The 21,728-nt window shown below is 35.8% G+C and overlaps 1 protein-coding gene across 9 annotated transcripts in view; it reads left to right on the top strand.

Moving 5' to 3' along the window:
• Positions 1-21,728, top strand: part of POLK (DNA polymerase kappa) — a 66,169-nt gene that overhangs the window by 9,765 nt on the left and 34,676 nt on the right. For 8 of the 9 annotated variants that reach the window (XM_072794812.1, XM_072794804.1, XM_072794824.1 and 5 more), the window contains exons 2-3: positions 13,416-13,578; positions 20,816-20,935. In XM_072794812.1, coding sequence (XP_072650913.1) covers positions 13,444-13,578; positions 20,816-20,935 — 255 coding nt within the window. In that variant the 5' untranslated portion in view covers positions 13,416-13,443. Of the gene's footprint in view, positions 1-1,147; positions 1,302-13,415; positions 13,579-20,815; positions 20,936-21,728 lie in introns of those variants that run through there. The other variant, XM_072794788.1, reaches the window with a different exon arrangement.

The raw sequence follows: 21,728 nt of genomic DNA, 5'->3' as shown, positions 1-21,728 counted from the left end.
GTCGGGTAGTTGGTATTTTATAGATTTCACTGTAACAGTAAAAAATCCTTTAGTCTAAAAAGTACACAGTACACATCTATAATAGATGAACAGTGCTATTAATACCTACTCTCTGCATGTACACATTTTCTTTGTTTTTTTACCCTCAAGCTTTTGAGTCTCTAAATTTTAAGCTCTTTAACTGTTATTTTGAGAAATTCATTAGTATCTTACAGTACTACTATATAAGAAGTATGGTATTTTTAAATATTGGTAGGATCCTCATAATGGCTATTTTGTAAATGTGTTTGCTTCCTGTTTTTCTCCCCAGCCCTTTCATTTGTTTCACTTTTACTGTAATTTCAGATCTTCTTCTCCTTACTCAAGTAAGCTGAAAAATACTGTTACAGAACTATACATATTGTTATGGTAATACAGTTTATGAATATAGTTTATCTTCATCCTTGCATTTATTTTTTTTAAAGAGTTTTTATTCATTTATTCATGAGAGACACAAAGAGAGACGCAGAGACCCAGGCAGAGGGAGAAGCAGGCTCCATGCAGGGAGCCCAATGTGGGACTCTATTCCGGGTCTCCAGGATCAGGCCCTGGGCCAAAGGCGGCGCTAAACCGCTGAGCCACCCGGGCTGCCCTTCATCTTCGCATTTAAAGTATTTATTAAGACTTGCTATATGAAAAAAAAAAAAAAAAGACTTGCTATATGATGGTCCTGACTGAGGTGCTATAAAAATAAGAGATATATACCACATGTCCCACAGATTCATTGCTTTTTAGCATTTTACTGTCTAGGAATACAGGCAATAATTAAGTGTATAAAGATATTGTATGTTTTAATAGTGTCGGTATTATTATTAAAGAACAAGTAAAGATTTAAATTGCCACAAGATACATATTCAGTAAATATTTAAGGACGAATGGAGTAAGTTTAGTTGGTTGATGATTAAAGGGAAGTTGTAAAAACTGCAATTAACAAGGCTCAGGAGAAAAATCACAAACAGGTTAAAATTAGTGAGAAACAACCAAATTCCAGCATAACTTTTTGTAAGGAATAAGTATTATTTGTTAAGAACCTACTCAATGTTAGGCATTGTTTTAGGTTTATTATATTTATTTATTTATTTTTAAGATTTTATTTATTTATTCATAGAGACACAGAGAGAGAGAGAGAGAGGCAGAGACACAAGCAGAGGGAGAAGCAGGCTCCATGCAGAGAGCCCGACGTGGGACTCGATCCAGGGTCTCCAAGATCACGCCCCGGGCTGCAGGTGGCGCAAAACCGCTGCGCCACCGGGGCTGCCCAGGTTTATTATATTTAGTATTCACTCCCCCAAAATTCTGCAAAGGAGACATCCTTATTTTACATATAAAGAAATTATTGTTCAAAGAAGTTATGTAAGTTACCCAAAGTCATAGCTAATTAATAGTCTAGCCAGACTTTGAAACTCAGAGACATATAATATTTACTATCAATATATATGATTGTTTTTAACTCCAAAAACAACAACAAAAAAAAGACAACGATTACCCTGAAATGATTGAACATTTGAGAATCTTGTTAGAGCCCAGTTACATTCTGGGCATGTTGCATAGTTTTTCTTTAGTTTGAAATTTTTTTTTGAAAAAAATTCATCCACATACATTTTAAAGCTGCAATGGCATATTATGAGGCAGCTTACAGTGTTTTTCTATAACTAAAGGGATCTACTAGCAAGTCTATGTTTTAATTATGCATAAATAATTTAAGTGGTCTCTTTTGCAATCATTCTTTAATGTTAAAGGAATTATGTATTGATTTAACTCAGTATAAGAGTATTTCTCATGAAAAATAGTCATTGGTATCTATCTTTTTATTTTTTATATCTTTGAGTATTTTTTATGAATAATCTTGAGAAGTAACAAGGGATGGTGAACAATAACTTTATTAGAAATTGTAATAAAAATTGTAACTTAGTAAACAAATTTTTATCCCATATTTTCCTGAAATGAGTAATGGATGTCCTTTGAAAGCAAGTAGCTGCTCATCAATTTTTTATGCATGATCCTGAACTATCCATCCTATAAATAAAGATTCCAGATATTATACTCATGTTTAATAGATTTTAGCTTATCATTATGTCTGGTTCTTTATCTTGCACTTGTAACATCAAAACATTAACATTGAAAACTTTGACATCTCATAATCTTGTTAAAGAGAAGACATCCATTTTCTTTCCTCTATTATTGTAAAATATTTTCATTTTTTATTTATAAACACCACGTAGAAGTACAAGTCCAATAAGGTTTTCATTTCTACATCATCTATTTCCTTTCTGTCCCCTTTGTATACACATCTGCCTTAGACATTTGTTGATATACAAAACACATTAAATAATTTTTAGTGCATAAATATAAAGGATGAAAGAACAGTATCATATGTCCTGTTAGCAAAATGGGATATTCCAAGTTCTTGTTGCAAAATACTCTATGATGAAGTCCTTCCTGTTGAGTGACTAGATAGGAATGCCATATTTGCTATACTTAAAAATTCATTGTTTATTCGTTGATTCTTAAGTTTGAGAATATACCTATTTGAGTCATCTACAAATTCATATGCTGAGATTTTGCTTCTAAGATCAATTTCACCATCATTATAGTCTAGAGTGCTGTTAGTTTCTTTGCATTCACTTCTGATTTGTCTAATAATTTTGAAACTCTCCAGTCAGTTTTCTTCTCTTTGCCAGTATGGGCAGAAAATGAAAAATTCAGAACTTTCAACTATGTTGAAAGTTTCATTGTTTCAAACTATGTTTAGCTTTTATTAAAAGCTTTCATCAGTGAAAGCTACCAAAACACACCCCCTGCAAAAGTGGTGTCTCTATACTTCTTTTATACTTTCCTTCAAAGATAAAATACTGTGGGTAATACCATTAGAAAACTGAAAGATAATATAATAGTGATGGTTGATTTCAGTACCAGATCATCATTCTGGTGATTCTACTATTTCATTTTCTTATGATTTTATCTTTTAGCATAAATGATGAAAAATGATTATTAATTCCTAGGATAATGAAATAGCAAAATATGCAATATATAGGAAAATAAGATCCCTAAGATAATCACTATAATGTATCTTCAATTTATTAAAGGGTCAAATAAATCTATACAGAAATTGCAAGATAGAGTGAATTTTATTCTATTTAAAATGAATATATATATATATTTTAAAGATTTTATTTATTTATCCATGAGAGACACAGAAAGAGAGAGAGAAAAGAGGCAGAGACACAGGCAGAAGGAGAAGCAGGCTCCATGCAGGGAGCCCGACGTGGGACTCAATCCTGGAACTCCAGGATCACACCCTGGGCTGAAGGCAGGCACTAAACCCCTGAGCCACCCAGGGATCCCTAAAATGAATATTTTATTCTTTGGAAGTTTATTTATTTATTTTTAAGATTATTTATTCATGATAGACACAGAGAGAGGCAGAGACACAGGTAGAGGCAGAAGCAGGCTCCCCTCGGGGAGCACGATGTGGGACTTGATCCCGGGACTCCAGGATCATGCTCTGGGCTAAAGGCAGATGCTCAATCACTGAGCCACTCAGATGTCCCTCTTTGGAAGATTTCTAAGATTAAATAAGATATGAAAGATCTGTGCTTACAATAAAGTCATTCAAAGAAGAAACTCAAAAACAAACCGGGTCTGATATATCCTTATATGTCAAAGGTTAATATAACTTTGTTTCTTAATCTTCTTTTATAACCAAACACAAACTAGTTTGTATTTCCTTCTATCTCAAATAAAAGGGTTAGCCATTATAATTCCAAAATTATAATTTGACCAAATAAGGCATTCTTTCTAAAGATCAAAGCACATATTAATATACTACTAGTTCATTTATCTTTATCCAATCCAGTGAAATTTTAGCATTAAAAAATAGATGTATAGTGGCAGCCCGGGTGGCTCAGCAGTTTAGCGCCACCTTCAGTCCAGGGCCTGATCCTGGAGACCCGGGATTGAGTCCCACGTCGGGCTCCCTGCATGGAGCCTGCTTCTCCCTCTGCCTGTGTCTTTGCCTCTCTCTTTCTCTCTCTGTCTCTCTGTCTCTCATGAATAAAGTCTTAAAAAAATAGATATATAAAGTATAAAAATAGATGTATCAAAATCATTTGTAAAGTATATTATATTTGCCCATTGAGAATAGTTAGTAATACCTATGGGATCCCACCATTGCAAGCATTTCATAGTCAACCACACTTTATAAATCATGAGCTGAGAGAATTATCAGGAACCAAAGTGAAGTCAAGGGGATCAGTGTTCTACATGTAGAAATATTTATTTTTGCCTTCAGGCAGACATGTGAAAATCTACAAAGAACTGCTAGTAAATTCCAGAGATGAAGGCCTTTTCTAAAAAAAAAAAAAAAAAAACCCTTTGCTGCTTTCTAGTGATTATTATTTTTTAATAGAATGAAACCCAAACTATTTTGTGATTAAGATTAGTAAATGAGAGTTGTCTGGGTGGCTCAGTCAGTTAACTGTCTTTGGCTCAGGTCATGATCCCAAGCTCAGCGGGGAGCCTGCGTCACCCTCTCCCTCTGCCATTCCCACTTGTGCTCTCTGGATCTCTCTTTCTCTGTCGAATAGATAAAATCTTAAGAATTAGTATATGATACTGTAAACAAAAGTCAAACAGGTACATCATTTAAACAGGTTTTGTTGGTCATATTCTTGAGAAAAGTATTGAGGATTGGGCAGCCCGGGTTGCTCAGTGGTTTAGTGCCGCCTTCGACCCAGGGCGTGATCCTGGAGTCCTAGGATCGAGTCCCACGTCAGGTTCCCTGCATGGATTCTGCTTCTCTCTCTGCCTGTGTCTCTGCCTCTCTATCTGTCTCTCATGAATAAATAAATAAAATCTTAAAAAAGAAAAAAGTATTGAGGAATTTTTTAGCCTTTTTAGAGTGTTGTTTCCTTTCCTCACTTGGGGATTTTGAGGGGGAAAATGTAAATATATGTAATAAAGGGGTGGGAGATGAGGAAAGCATTGCTGCTATATGTCCAGGGACAGAGAAAACCTTCATATCTTTAAAGGGACAGATGAAGAAGAAGGAGGAGTAAGGGAAAGTGTTCACAGAAAGTATGGGAACCTGGATTAGCTCTGTCTTTCAAAGGAGGGAGTGGGTCTGGGCATGTTGTAGCCAAACTGATGAAAACCAAAAATTAAGAGTTAAAAACTTGAGAGCAGTCACAAAGAAATGACACGTTACATACAGGGAACACAATATGAACTGTCATGATCTTAACAAGTAATAGAGGTTAGAAAACAGTGGAGCAACATCTCTCAACTACTGAAAGAAAGACCTGTCAACTTTGTATCTGATGAAAGTATCTTTCACGAATAAAAAGATAAAATAATAAACCTCCTGGCATTTTAGTTATATATTTTGCATACTGACTAAAAATGTGGGCTCTAGGGACAGAATCTTAGGTTTGAATTTCAGCTTGGACACCTCTGGTGATCCTGGATGAATTACATAAATTCCCTAGGGTTCAATTTCCATATGTATTTTACATACTTTAGTGAGATAATATCTAAAGTAGTGAGCAATCATGAGAAACAGATGAGAGAATGCTTTTTAAATACAAAGTACCTGCTTGGCATATGGTAAATTGTTTGAAAATGTTAATTATTATTTATCTGTATGTACTTTTAGCACATATTTTGAATTTGCACCTTTATTCAAATGAAAACATTACTAATCTTTAGGATACAGCTGTTTTATAACCATGTTACTGCTATAACACAAACTTTGGTCTGTGTACAGTGCTGATCCATAATGAGATAATCACAGAATTTGAAGGTAAGCTATAAAATTATTGTCTCACAGTTTTGATGAAACAAGGATCCCAACATGGCTTGTTGGGTGTCTCTGGGTCATGAGGTTGCAGTCAAGTTCTTTCCTGGCGCTGCAGTCTTATCTGAAGACTGAACTGGAAGAGCGTCCGCTTCCAGACTCACTCACACGGACCTTCTGACAGGGCTGTGTCACAGAGCAGCTGGCTTCCCCAGAGTGAATATCTAAGTTGAGAACATCCAAGATGGAAGTCACATCCTTTTGTGACCCACTTTTATGTGTGACATCCCATCACTCCTGCTTCTGTTGTATTCTATTTGTGAAAAGAAAGTCATGTAATTACATATTGTATTCATTTGTTGTACTTTTTTTTTCATTTTCCTAGCATCTATGAAGTATTTTTAAATAACTAGTTTAGTGGTATTAAGAATTGCATATTTCATTTGTAGGTTAAATTTTGTTTCTTAGTATATTTGGTAGTGTAGAAATGGATAATTCTTATGCTAGAAGCTACTGTCAACATCTGACCAGTTTTCATAATACTATATACTATGTGCATTTAATAAGAGAGTCAGAATAAACTTTAATAATTTATTGGCATTAGGCAAGTGGTTTTGGCAAAAATATGAATTTAGGAATTTTTGCAAGTATGTTTAAGCTATTACGGTTTAAAATTCTGAAATCTGAGAAATTTAAGCTCTTAACTTTAATAATGATGAATACTTTAACCTTTTAAAAATTGTAGTCACACAATGAGAAGCCAGACTTTAAATCCTAAAACTAGGTTGGTCTTATTCTAGCTTCAAGCTTTTGAGTGAAGGAGGTAACAAACTTTTTGGTTCTAATCTCTGCTGAAATAAATGGATTTTAGCATCTACTTTTGACTACTAACTCTTTGAGCCCTGGTCGGGAAAAGAAAAACATTTCCAATAACTAGTATATTAGAAAGAAAAAAGAAAAAATTCCACAACGAAACCAAGACATGCAATTCATTTCCCTTTTTTAAAATAAAATTATGGTGTCCTCCAGAGGCAGAGATGGATTTTGCTTACCTGTGAAAGTTATATAATACAAGTGCACTTCTTTTTAAAATATTTTATTTACTTATTCATGAGAGACACACAGAGAGAGAGGCAGAGACACGGGCAGAGGGAGAAGTAGGCCCCTCGCAGGGAGCCTGATGTGGGACTGGATCCCATCATCCTGGGATCATGACCTGAACTGTTACATGTCTGTAGGATTAGATAGAGTGCAGGCTTTTTAACAGCCTTTTGTCCCATTCTTCTTCAGTAGCATAAGTTAAATGAATAGGAAGCTCATGAAGGAAAAAGACAGTCAAAGAAAATATATATGCATAGTTCTCTCAAAGATTTTATGTTGTTGGTGAAAACTTGCATTTTCTTTTAGCATATATTCTCATGGTTTGGGATCTGTAGAGTTATTTCTGGGTTTTTTTTTTTCTGTCAGTGATACATATAAATTTAAAATCTTTTTAAATGGTTCATTCTGAAATAATTTTGAATTTTTTGTACATCCTATTATGCAAAGATATTAAGAAGTGAAGTCAAATACAAAGTTGCATCTGTGCTCTCATTGCTATCATTTAAAGTTGTATGCATGTAGTTTGAGTACATGTGTTCATGTATGTGTGTGTAAAATAATTGGAGTGGAACGTAGAAAATAACCTGTCGAAATTTTGGGGTTGTGATTTTTATTTTCTTGAAAATTTAAAAAAGGGCAGCGGTTTAGCGCTGTCTTCATTCAGCCCAGAGCGTGATCCTGGAGACCCGGGATCAAGTCCCACGTCGGGCTCCCTACATGGAGCCTGCTTCTCCCTCTGCCTCTATCTCTGCCTCTCATGAATAAATAAATAAAATCTTTAAAAAAATTTTTTTAAAGATTTTTATAATAAAATGAAAAGGAAATTTTTAGTCAGGCATTAATTGGGAAGTTGCTTTAAAACTAGGGTAATAGGGATGCCTGGGTGGCTCATGGTTGGGCGTCTGCCTTCCGCCCAGGGCATGATCCTGAAGACCTAGGATCAAGTCTTGCATTGGGCTTCCTGCCTGGACCCTGCTTCTACCTCTGCCTCTCTCTCTCTGTGTCTCTCATAAATAAATAAATAAAATCTTAAAAAAAATTTTTTTTTAAACTAGGGTAATATTACTAATTCATAGTATTTGGAGGATCCCTGTGTGGCTCAGAGGTTTGGCGCCTGCCTTTGGCTCAGGGCCTGATCCTGGAGTCCCGCGGTCGAGTCCCACATTGGGCTCCCTGGATGGAGCCTGGTTCATCCTCTGCCTGTGTCTGTGCCTCTCTCTCTGTCTCTCATGAATAAATAAAATCTTTTAAAAAAAATTCATAGTATTTAAATGTAGATAGTAAAAAGACAATTTAATCACAGCCTGAAATTTAGTTTAATCCATTTAATCTGTTCAAACAAACCTGTTGAATGTTTGAACATTTAGAGGATTAAAAATAATATTTGTTCTTCAGACATGCACAGGTTTTTCTGGAAAGATTTTTGGGTTTGGTTATTTATAATAGTGTATTAGAAATAGGAAGCAAGCTACACCTAGGAACTTAATGTAGTTCTAGTTTTCTATCCTTGTCCTCTTTCCTCCCTCCCTTCCTCTCCATCTTCTCTCCTTCACTTTATCTTTCTTAATATCCTTAGTATTTTTGCATGTTTTCTGGTAGATTAATTCCAGATGACTGGTCAATATGCTAATCACTTGTGATATTGTTTAGTTTTGTGAGCTTTTTATAGGTAGGAGAAAACTAATAGTTTTGTGAGCTTTTTATAGGTAGGAGAAATCCTTACCACTCTAAAACTTCTTCCTTAGAAATGCTGAAAAAATCTAATTTTCCATGCTTACTAACACCAAAAACAAAGGTTGGCCCTATATTTTTTTAAGTGGTAACCTGAATAGTTAGTGGTAGAATCAGACTGGGAAGAACTTTAATATTTTCAGAGAAAATATACTTTTAAACCAATATACTAAACCACAAGAACCCAAGTTCTTTCCTTTGCGTTGTATGTAACTATTTGTGCTTCTAAGTTGAAGTGAAACAGACTATATTTGTAGTATCGAGCTATAAAAATGTTTGACTGTTTTTTTCATAATCATAGGACAAGTAGTTTTTTGGGAACAAAACAAGCAATATTCATCTGTAAGATCCATGAACTTTGGCTTTTTCTTTAGGATGCTTACAGTGAATCTACAGTCCATCTTTTTTATTTTTTAAAGATTTTATTTATTTATTCATGAGAGACAGAGACAGAGAGAGGCAGAGACGCAGGCAGAGGGAGAAGCAGGCCCCATGCAGGGAGCCTGACGTAGGGCTCGATCTCGGGTCTCCAGGATCACGCCCTGGGCTGAAGGCGGCGCTAAACCGCTGAGCCACCCAGGCTGCCCCTCTACAGTCTATCTTGAAGCTATTTCACAGCTCTGGAAATTTGGCTTAACTATTTTTTTGTTCAGAAGATTTTATCTATTCATTTGAGAGAGAAAGAGAGCATGAGCCAGGGGAAAAGGCAGCAGGGGAGGAAGAAGCAGACGCCCTGCTGAGCAGGGAGCCAATTGCAGGGCTTGATCCCAGGACCCTGAGATCATGACCTGAGCCCAAGGCAGGCAGTTAACCAGCCGAGCCACCCAGGCACCCCTTGGCTTAACTTCAATGATAATATTGATTGAGAGTTTATTATAGCCCAGAGAGTTTATTATATCCTAGCCATACTAGGCTCTTATATACTTCTCTCACAAAGCCATTTAAAGTAGTATTAAATCTCACTTACCAGAAAAATACAAAGTACAAAATACAAAGTAACAATCTTTTCTGATACTTATATGATCATCTCTGCTGGGAGCTAGCTCTCCCTTTCAATGTATGGATTTCTGAAGAAATTCAGTAAGAACTAATGGGGAGAACAGCATAAACCAGGACTAATGAGAGATTCCAGAAATTTGAAAATAACAGAAATACTAACCAATGAAAACAAAAGACAGGCTCACTACAGGGACATAGATGATTTACTAGAAGGAACTCATAATAATCAGGTATACTACAACTTCATTCAACAAATTATTTATTGAGCACCTTCTCTGTTGCCAAGCACGCTTGAGTCATCTGGGATATACATCAGTTAAAACAAACAAAAAAGAAAGTTCCTTGCCCTCTTGGAGCTTCCATATATACAGGAGAGATAGACAATAAGCATAATAAGTAAACCTATGTTTATTATTATGTTAGAAAATGATAAGGGCTATGAAAAACATGGGGATGTTGGGAAGATGGGGTGGGAGGTATTAATCAGGTTGCAATTTAAATAGGAAGATCAGGGTAAAGCCTCATTGAGAAGGTAACTTTTGGGGTGCATGGGTGGCTCAGTGGTTGAGCGTCTGCCCTTGGCTCAGGTTGTGGTCTTGGGAGTTACAGAATCAAATCCTGCATCAGGCTCCCTGCAGGGAGCCTGTTTCTCCCTCTGCCTGTGTCTCTGCCTCTCTGTGTGTCTCCCATGAATAAATGAAATCTTAAAAAGAGAACGTAACGTTTAAGCAAAGACTTGAAGGGAAGTTAGTCAAGAGAGTATCAGCTGAAGAACCCTAAAGGAGAGGATTCAGGATTAGAATGTGCTTACCAGATTTGAGGGACAGCAGAGACCAGTGTGGCTGGAGAGTAGTGAGCAAGGGGGAGAATATTAGGTAAAAGGGTAGACAGGTAACAGGTAGTTTGAATCCAGATTCTGTTGGGACTTTGGCTTTTATTCTGGAGTAAGAATGGGTGCCGTTGTACAATTTTCAGAAGAGTAATGTGACCTCACTTGTGATTTAGAAGAATCAGTTGGGCTACTGTGTTGATAAATGACTACATGGAGGGCAGAAAGAGACTATTTAAGAGGTGGTTGCATTAATCTAGGCAAGAGATAAGGGTGGTTCATACTAGGGTGGAAGCAATGACAGTAGTGAGAAGTGGTTAAATTCAGGGTACATTTTGAAAATAGAGTCCACAGGATTTGCTGACAATTTGGTGTGGAGAGTATGAGAAAGAGGGAGCTCAAGAGTGACTACAAGGTTATTTGTATGAGCAACTGGAAGGGAATGGAGTTGCCTTCAATGAGATGAGGCTCAAGATTGCATGCAAATAGAACTGCTTTGAGGGATGGAGGCAGATGACAAGATCAGTTTTGGACATGTTAAATGTAGGATGCCAGACGGGCATTTGGATCGCAGCTATAAACTTGGAAGTCATTAACATGTAGAGGATAGTAAACATCCTCATGAAAGTAGACATAAATGGTCTGGTAATTGGGCATCAACAAGACAGGAAGGTAGCTGAATACTAACTTTACCTATCTCACAACTTTGCCTGGTGCCGACACTACTGATAATAACCCAGTTCTTCTGACCCAATTAGGGACCAAAATCAACTCTTAGAGTTTTGGGGCTAATATATTTGTTATGAAATAGTAGGCATTCAACAAGTGTTTCTTTTCCTTTCATATATTTCATCATTTAAAGGACAAGGCAGCTTGGCGCACGTGGGTGTCACAGTTGGTTGAGTGTCTGACTCTTGGTTTCAACTCAGGTCATGATCTCAGGGTTGTGAAATCGAGCCCCGAGACAGGATCTGTGCAGAACATGGAGTCTGTTTGAGATTTCCTCTCCCTCTGCCCCTCCTGCTCATGGTCTCTCTTTCTCAAATAAATACGGTTTTGAAAGAAATAAAGAATAAGGCAGCATAAATGTAGTGAATCTGCATTCAGCCTCTTCACTCTTCAGGCGTCTTGGTTTGGGGAAAATATAAACCAATTACATTCACTAGTTTTATTAGAAAACGTTAAGAGGGCTACTAAAGCATAACACAAAATATAGGGTGATATTAGGCTGAATATGTTAGTTGAAAAGTCAAACAATAAAAACAGAAAAATAGCCAGTATTCTCTTGGGCACTGGAAACAACAGCACCAGTGGTTCCTATACTTTGGGGGCACATTGGAATAACCCGGGCGTGTCTTAAAAATACTGATATCTGGTTCTACCTCCAGACCTTCTGATTTTTTATCTCATATGTAGAGTCAAACAACAACAACAACAAAAACAACCTGATGTCATAGATGCAGAGAACAGATTAGTGGTTGCTAGAGGTGAGTGGTGGATAGGTGAAATGAGTAAAGGTGGTCAAAAGGTAACAAACTTCCAGCTATAAAATAAATCATGGGGATATAAAGTATAGATAGAATGGTGACTATAGTTAATATGGTATCATATATTTGAAAGTTGGTAAGAGATTAGAACTTAAAAGTTTTCAGCAAAAGAAATTATGTAACTATGTGTGGTGATGGATGTCAACTTTAAAAAAAAAAGGGGGGGGATCCCTGGGTGGCGCAGCGGTTTAGCGCCTGCCTTTGGCCCAGGGCGCGATCCTGGAGACCCGGGATCGAATCCCACGTCGGGCTCCCGGTGCGTGGAGCCTGCTTCTCCCTCTGCCTATGTCTCTGCCTCTCTCTCTCTCTCTCTGTATGTGTGCCTATCATAAATAAATAAATATTTAAAAAAAAAAAAAAAGGAAAAGAAGAGGTCCTTAAGGCAGCATAGAATAAATAGATTAATCTCTAAATCATGCAAATAAGAAATCACTGGCATAATTTGTTGAGCGTCATGGCAGTGTTCACCTGGTCATTTCTTTATAGTGTAAGTGAACTCAAATTGGAAAAAGCTGTGATGTTATGGCAGCTGTATTAGCTTGGAATGAGAAGACTTGGATTCACACCAGTTCTTTTGCTCATTAGCAAACTTAAGATGGCCAATTCACTTAACCTTGCTGAAACTCCAGTTTCTGTCTTCCTGGCATGAGAATAATCAAATCTGTCTTGCATGGTTACTATAAATACTTTAAAAAGCTAATATATGTAAAAGTAAATAATAAAGTATTATTTAAAGACTTTAAAGAATTATTATTTGAAAGGATTTTTCTTAACCTTAGAAATGACATGACATTGTAAAATGTAATAATTTCGTAGAAGTGAATAGATTATTATATTTTGTGTATTTTTTCACTGCTTTAAGAAATGGAGCTCTGTATACAGTAGGTAATGAAAGCTATTGAACTTACCATGTTTAGTACGCGAAGTGTTTTTTTGTATTTATTTCCTATACAGTGTATTAATATGTGAAAAACATGAACTTTGGACTCAGGCCTGGATTTCAACATGGATCTTGTCACTTATTAGCAACTTTGTGTCAGTAGACATGTTCTTAGTCTTAGATTTCTTTTCTCTTTATATTAGGGATAATAAAATTTATCTTTCACAGCAGGGCTACTGTGTGAGGTTCCAGTGTAAAGTGCCAAGCATAGTACCTGGCACAAAACTTATGGGAAATGTTAATTCCTTTTTTTCTCTCTGAAAGTACAATAATCTAGGAAGAGTAATTTAAGAGTCTAAGTAATGATAACTTCTCAATGGCTAAAAATTCTTAAATGTTTTACTTGTTTGACTGGTTCTTTATCACTTTAACTTTGAAGTATCCACCTCCTCACCATGAATACTTTAAAAAGCAGTGTTTATTTTGTTTTTTCAGATAATAAAAAAAGCTTTAAGTTTACACCATGGATAGCACCAAGGAGAAGAATGGCAGTTACAAAGATGATCTTCTGCTTAGGATGGGACTTAATGATAATAAAGCCGGAATGGAAGGATTAGATAAAGACAAGATTAACAAAATTATAATGGAAGCCACGAAAGTACGTTTCTTATTTCTTTTGCTATCATTAATTTAGTAGCTTTTTATTTTAATTTTTAATTAATTAATTAATTCAATTTGCCAACGTATAGTATAACACCCAGTGCTCATATCCCGTCAAGTGCCCTCGGTGCCTATCACCCACTACTCCATTCCTCCACCCACCTCCCCTTCTGTAACCCTTTGTTTCCCATAGTTAGGAGTCTAATGATTTGTCTGCCTCTCTAATTAGTAGCTTTTTAACTTTCTGTTTAAAATAAAATCAATAAGCTTTAAATATCTTTTATTGTAGTTTTTAATATTTTAAAGTATCCTGTTGTTAAGACAAACAGGTATGGAATAAACTCTCTTCTGTTCTGTTACTCTTGCCATCCAATTTTCTGCTTCACATACACATAATATGCATGTTAAAGCAAAATAACATACATGCTCTTTTTTCACCCTTTTTCTAAGTAGAAGAATACTGTAATTGTGGTTTTTGTTTTTGTTTCCATTAATGTAATTTGGAGGTCTTTCTGTATAAGTAAAGATCTTCATTCTTTTTTATGCCTTCATGTGTGGATATAATAAAATTTTTTGAACCAATCAGAATGTTTATTTATAAACATTTAAGTCATTTCTAGTCTTTTGTTTTTTACCAGCAATACTACAGTGAATGACCTAGTATTTTATCACACATGTGCAGATAAAATTATAGGAGAGATTCTACAAGTGGAATTATTCTACCAAATACAGATAGCAAAAAGGGATATATGCATGTGCAGTTTTTATGAATTGCCCAATTTCCCTCCATAGTAGATATATCAATTTAAATTATCACTGCCAGTATATGAGAGTATATTACCATGGTACAACTGTGCTAGTATAGTGTGTAACTAAACTTTTGGATTTGCTAATCTACAGTGATATAGTGTAGCATTAATTTGCATTTCTCTTATGAAAAGTCAGATATTGTGGACATTGCTGCTATAAATTATGGACATTGCTGCTATAAACATCGGGGTGCAGGTGTCCCGGCGTTTCATTGCATCTGCATCTTTGGGGTAGATCCCCAGCAGTGCAGTTGCTGGGTCATAGCGCAGGTCTATTTTTGACTCTTTGAGGAACCTCCACACAGTTTTCCAGAGTGGCTGTACCAGTTCACATTCCCACCAACAGTGTAAGAGGGTTCCCTTTTCTCCGCATCCTCTCCAACATTTGTGGTTTCCTGCCTTGTTAATTTTCCTCATTCTCACTGGTGTGAGGTGGTATTCTAAGTTTTCTTTTAAGAAAAAAGATTTTATTTATTTGTTTGAGAGAGAGAGAGAGGGACCAAGAGAGCATAAGCAAGAGGAAGGGCAGAGGGAGAAGCAGGCTCCCCACTGAACAGAGAGCCTGAAATGGGGCTTCATCCCAGGCGCCCCTAAAATTTTCTCTTAACTGACATTTTTAATGAAAATTTCTTCCAATTTGGTATGTGTTGAGTATTATTATATTTTGATTATTTAAGCATTTAGGTCACTGCTATTGGTAACATACAAATGATGTGAAAATCTTGATGGTAAAAATATATTCATGATTTTCCTGAAATGAAGTCAAGAAACACAGAGTTTATGAAATAAACATCATCTAGGAGAAAAAAAGAAAAATCAGATAGTGCATCTTTTCATATGTTTAAAAAGCCACTTGTGGGACACCTGGATGGCTCAGTGGTTGAACATCTGCCTTTGGCTCAGGTTGTGATCCCCGAGTCATGGGATCGAATCCTGCATCAGGCTCTCCGTGGGGAGCCTGCTTCTCCCTCTGCCTGTGTCTCTGCCTCTATCTGTGTCTCTCATGAATAGATACATAAAATCTTAAAAAAAAAAAAAAAAGTTCTTTTTAAAGCCACTTGTATTTTACTTTTTTGCAAACTGTCTCTTCTTGTCCTTTGTATAGTTTTCCATTTATTATACATCTTTTTACTTTGCTTATGGTGTACTTTATCCTGTGCAGAAGTTTTTTGTTTGCTTTTTTATATGAACTTGAATTAGTCAATGACATATGCTTTTATCCAAGGTCCTAAATGTTTTCTTCTAACATCTCTGGTCTCATGTGTATATTATGAAATATCCGTGTAGAAAGGTGTAAAATTAGAATATCTTTTTTCTTAAGAAATGCATGCTGAAATCCACAGCAACTTACTTTTAAATGATTTAGCCAAAAAGAGGAAGAGGAGCATGCATTTGTGTGTGTACACATGTCTGTGCAAGTGGAGCTGGAGTGTGTGTATATGCATATACATAGGAGTTGTGGGAGAAACTAAATGTAGCAAGTATCTTAAATAAGACATGTGAGTGTTTATTGTATTATTCTTTGAACTGTTGGAAGATGTGGAAATTCCAAAATAAAAAATTGAGGGAAAAATAATTTTTTAACTGTATAAAACAGAAATACATTTTAAAAGTAAAAGAATTGGGACGCTTGGATGGCTCAGCGGTTGAGTGTCTGCCTTTGGCTCAGGGCGTGATCCTGGGGTTCAGATCAAGTCCCACATCGGGCTCCCTGCATGGAGCCTGCTTCTCTCTCTGCCTGTCTCTCCCCCGATCCACCCCCACCCCTGTCTCTCATGAAATAAATAAAATCTTTAAAAATAAATAAATAGATAGATAGATAAATAAATAAAAGCAAAAGAATTGAGATGAAGTAAACAAGCATAATATATGGACCCTAGTTGGATCTTGGTTTGAACAAATATTTTTGGAGCATTTAAGGGAATTTGAATATGGATCCTTTCCTTAGTGATCTGCAGTGCTTTCTTCTATTCTATTGGATTATTTTTTGTTATATCTTTACAATATGACCTTAATTACAGTACTTTATAATAAATCTTGATAACAGCTAGGACAGGTTCCTTTTTTACTCTTTATTCTTTTTGAAGAGTATCTTAGATATTCTTGAAACTTTGCTGTACCATATAAACCATAGGACAACACGAGGGTTAGAAGCACTTATCCCCACACACACACACAGTTGAAAATCCATGTACAACTTTTGACTCTTCCAAAATAAACTGCTGATAGCTTAACCAATAACATAAACAGTTGATTAGCACAAATTTGTATATTGTGTGTATTATATATTGCATTCTTACAATAAAGTAAGCTAGAGAAAAGAAAATATTATTAAGAAATTCTTAAGGAAGAGAAAAATACCTATTTACAGTATTGTCTATATTTATTGAAAAAAATCCATGTATAAGTGGACCTGCACAGTTCAAACCTGTGATGTTCAGGGGTCAACTGTACACACATATCAGTCATAAAACTGTATATGCATATCATCTGATTGACATGTATCAATCATAGGAAATATATACCTTACATGTATTTTATATATTAATATATATTAAAATATTTATATATTTTGTATGATATTTCTCTAGTATGGGGGGAATGGGAAGTTCATCATAAATATCTTTTTTAAATTGAAATTTTCTAGTTGTTACTGCTTCACAGCCAATGCAGTTTACTTCTTTAAAACTTTTATAGGGCAGCCCTGGTGGCGCAGCGGTTTAGCGCCGCCTGCAGCCCAGGGCTTGATCCTGGAGACCCTGGATCGAGTCCCATGTCAGGCTCTCTGCATGGAGCCTGCTTCTCCCTCTGCCTGTGTCTCTGCCTCTCTCTCTCTCTCTCTGTGTGTGTCTCTATGAATAAATAAATAAATTTAAAAATAAAATAAAATAAAAACTTTTATAAAAGAAAATTTTAAACATGTACAAAATTAGAATACTAAAGTGAATTCCTGGGTAATCATCACCCAGTGTCAACAGTTATCAACATGTTTGTAAATATTGTTTCATCTATGTTACCCTGCCTAGTGAATTTTAAAGGTAGAGACTGGAGTATTTTCAAACAATTCCTAATAAGTTGGACAAATTTCAAAAAGTTTCCAGTTTCCAAAACTGACTCAAGAAAATATGGAAAATCCAAATAGACCTTTAACAAGGAAAGAAATTAATAATTAACATCTCCCCACCCTGTAAAAAAAACAGGTAACAATGGCTTCAGTGGTGAATTTTATCTGACATTTAAAGGAGAAATAAGAGACACCTAGGTGACTCAGTAGTTGAGCATCTGCCTCTGGCTCAGGGAGCCTGCTTCTCCCTCTGTCTGTGTCTCTGTGCCTCTCTCTCTCTCTCTCTCTCTGTCTCTGTCTCTCATGAATAAATAAATAAAATCTTTTTAAAAATAAGTAAGTAAAGGAGAAATATCAATATTCCACAAGCTCTTCCAAAAAATAAAAAGGATGTGACATTTAGAAACTCATTCTGTGAGACCAGTATCACCTTGACACCATAGCCAGACAAGCAGAAGATTTTAGATCATTGTCAATATAAAAGTCCTCAACAAAACGTTAGCAAACTGAATCCAACTATATGTATATATAAAACTATATGTGTAACTATATATATAAAGATTATGTATCATGACCAAGTGGAATTTATTCCAGGAATGCATTTTTCTTCTAAAAATCAGGAACAAGGCAAAGATGCCCATTCTCCTGTCTATGCAACATAGTCCAGAAAGTTCTAGCTAATTCAGTCAGGCAATAAAAAGAAATAAAAGGCATTTAGATCGGGAAGGAAGAACTAAAACTATCTCTTCACAAATAACGTGATGTTACATGTAGAAACTCTTCAGGAATTTCAAAAGGAATGCAACAGTTATACCACGAAAATCACAAAAATGTGTTGGGGGAAAGTAAAGATTTAAAAAATGGATAGGGGTGCATGGGTGACTCAGTTGGTTAAACATCTGCCTTCCACTCAGGTCATGATCCCGGGGTCCTGGGATTGAGCCCCTTGTTGGGCTCCCTGCTCAGGGGAGTCCATTTCTCTTTCTCCCTCTGCCCCTCCCCCAGCTTGTGTGAGCTCGTGCGTGCGCGCGCTCTCTCTCTCTCAAATAAGTAAATAAATCTTTAAAAAAATTTAAAAATAAAAAATGAAGAAAGATTACATGTTCAAGGATGAGAAGACTCAATATTGTTAAGAGGGTATTTCTCCTCAAATTTATCTGCAGATTCAATGTACTTCCCCATCCAAATTCCAGGGGAATTTTTCTGCAGAAATTGATAAACAGACTAAAATTTATGTGGAAATGCAAAAACATCTAAAACAGCCAGAACAGTTTTGAAAAGGACAAACATGGAGTTCTTTGACTTTCCTGGGGTTTTTTTTTTTTGTTGTTGTTGTTTTAAGATTTTATTTATTTATTCATGAGAGATACAGAGAGAGAAGCAGAGACATAGGCAGAGGGAGAAGCAGGCTCCCCGCAAGGAGCCCAATGTGGGACTCGATCCCAGGACCCTGATGTCACGACCTGAGCCAAAGACAGATGCTTAACCACTGAGCCACTGAGGCGTCCCAACTTTCCTGTTTTAGAACTTATTATAAAGCTACAGTTATTAAGAAGTGTGGTGCTGCTATAAGACTAGATGTATTGAACAATGGAGCAGAATTAAGAGTCCAGAAGTAAATCTTGTATTGACACTTTATTAGTTTTTGATAAAAGTACTAAGGCAGAAGAATATATGATCTGTTCAGCAAATGGTCCTGGGACAGCTGAATATCTACACGCAAAAAAGATGAACTGAGACCCTCAGTTCACGCCATACACAAATATAACTCAAAATCGGGTGAAATGTAAGAGCTGATACAGTAAAAACTTCTAGAAGATAGGAAAAAATCTGAAACATTTGGTTAGGAAGCATTTCTTAGATACACCACCAAAAACACAATTAATAAAAGAAAAAGTTGACAAGTCAGACCTCATCAAATTTCAAAACTTTTGCACTTTTAAAAGATACAGTTAAAAAAGAAAATGATATGGGACGCCTGGGTGGCTCAGCAGTTGAGCATCTACCTTCAGCTTAGGTCATGATCTGGTCCTGGGATCGAGTCCTGCTTTGGGCTCCCCACAGGAAGCCTGCTTCTCCCTCTGCCTGTGTCTTTGCCTCTCTGTGTGTATCTCATGAATAAATAAATAAAATAATACAATCTTTAAAAAGAAAATGATAAGCCACATACTAGTATAAAATATTTGCAAAATACTTATTTGATAAATGATTTACATCCAGATTATACAGAGAATTCTTACAAATTATTAAGACAACCTAATCAAAAATGGGCAAAAGATATAACTAGTCATCTCACTAAAGATGTAAGAATGGCTCTTAAGCACATGAAAGATGTTCAACATCATTAGTTATCAGGGAAATGCAAATTAAAACCACAATGAGGTGCCATTCACACTATTACAGTCTAGAATGACTATGAGACAGACAATAACAAATGCTGATAACAATGTGGAAAAGTTGGAACCCTTATGCCTTGCTAGTGGGATTGTAAAATGGTTCAGCCACTTTGGAAAACAGTCTGGCAGTTCCTCAAAAGGTTTAACATTGAGTTACCATATGACACAGAGATTCCACTCCTGGGTACGTAAATAAAGTAAAAACATATGTCCACGTAAAAATGTATAAATGAATGTTCATTGCAGCATTTTTCATAAAAGCCATAAAATAAAGATAATGTAAATTTCCATCAATCCAATGAGTAGATAGATGTAGATGTTATGTTTAGTAATAAGATGATAAGTAATTTTCTAAAAGTGATTTTCTACATTTTATTTAATGACTAACATTAAAAATTTTTAAGTGCTTTATTTTTAAAATTTTTTTAGAGAAGGTTGTGGGGGTGGGGGGTGGAAGGAGTGTAGAGAGGATCTTAAGAAGTCTCCATGCCCAGGTTGGAACCAGACCTGTGGCTTGATTTCAGGATCCTGAGATCATGACCTAAGCCAAAATCAAGAGTCGAATGCTTTACCAATTAAGCTACCCAGACACCCCTTAAATGCTTTTTAAGTAAAAACGAAAGTGATAACTGATGACCTAAATGACTGATATGGATATGCCTCGTGGATCCTGACTAGAACACATTGTTATTTTTTGAGTGTATATCTGTACTCATCCCAGAGAGTTTGTCCTGTGTAAGCACTGCTTCAGCAATCCTATGATGTAGGTAACTATAATTCATTTTATAGGGAAAGACATTGACACACAGAAAGATTAAGTAGCTTTAGAGTTCCCAGCTTGTAAGTAGTGGAGCTAAGTTCTGAATTCAGTTATTCTGATTCTAGCCTGTATGCTTAGCCACCATGGTGATACTACAGTGATGCTTTCCTTCTGCCCCTTTACTTATGCTTTATTTTCTTACATAGGGGTCCAGATTTTATGGAAATGAGCTCAAGAAAGAAAAGCAAGTCAACCAACGAATTGAAAATATGATGCAACAAAAAGCTCAAATTACCAGCCAACAGCTAAGGAAAGCACAATTACAGGTATTAATTTAATTGTTAAATAAAGTGGAAGGTAGTAGAATAGTAATTGATAGTAAAATGTATCGTGATCATGTCGTAATGAAAACAAGGTAAACTGTAAATGTTCATTACCATGTAAAAATTTTTTTTTTTTTTACCATGTAAAATTTAACAGAGATGCATATGTGGTTAAATATCACCCTACTCTTTTATATCAAGACCCCATACCTAGACATTGTCACCTCCATTATACAGAAAAGTAAATGGAGCTTGAATTAGGGTAAATAACTTGCCTAGCTTCAGACTAGGATTTAATCCAGAGTTTATGTTCTTTTTATTATATAAACATTTTGCAACTAGAAAAAGGCCGCAGGATAAATGTGGCATGTTTTCTTCAAATGCCGATTTTGCAAAAATGATTTGGGGTAACATGTTAACTAATTAAATTAGAAATTTAAAGCATAATTATGTTGTACTCAAACTAGGGTAGACTGCCAAATGTCCAATGTATTTTTAAGATAAAACACCAAGCTTCTGAAAATTTGGAGGCTTTTGGCTTCTCCACCATCCTCAGGGAATAAATACTCAAGAGTTTCCTCTGGTATTTAAAAGCTATTTAGGAGGAAAGTTAGAGTAGAGCAAAGTTGCAGGGCTTTGTGTAGTAGATCGAGAACTCAAAGTAGTTAAGGCTCTGCTAGTAAAACTGAAGTTTACTTTTTTTTTTTTTATAATTACTCTGAAAGAGTTTTTACCCTCTCAAAATCTGATTCAATTTGACAAAGCACTTTAGGCTATAAATAATGAAAAAAAATTA

Source organism: Canis lupus, chromosome 2 (genome assembly GCF_048164855.1).
Source record: "Canis lupus baileyi chromosome 2, mCanLup2.hap1, whole genome shotgun sequence".
Classification (NCBI taxonomy): Eukaryota; Metazoa; Chordata; class Mammalia; order Carnivora; family Canidae; genus Canis; species Canis lupus.
This window is presented reverse-complemented; position numbering and strand designations above follow the sequence as displayed.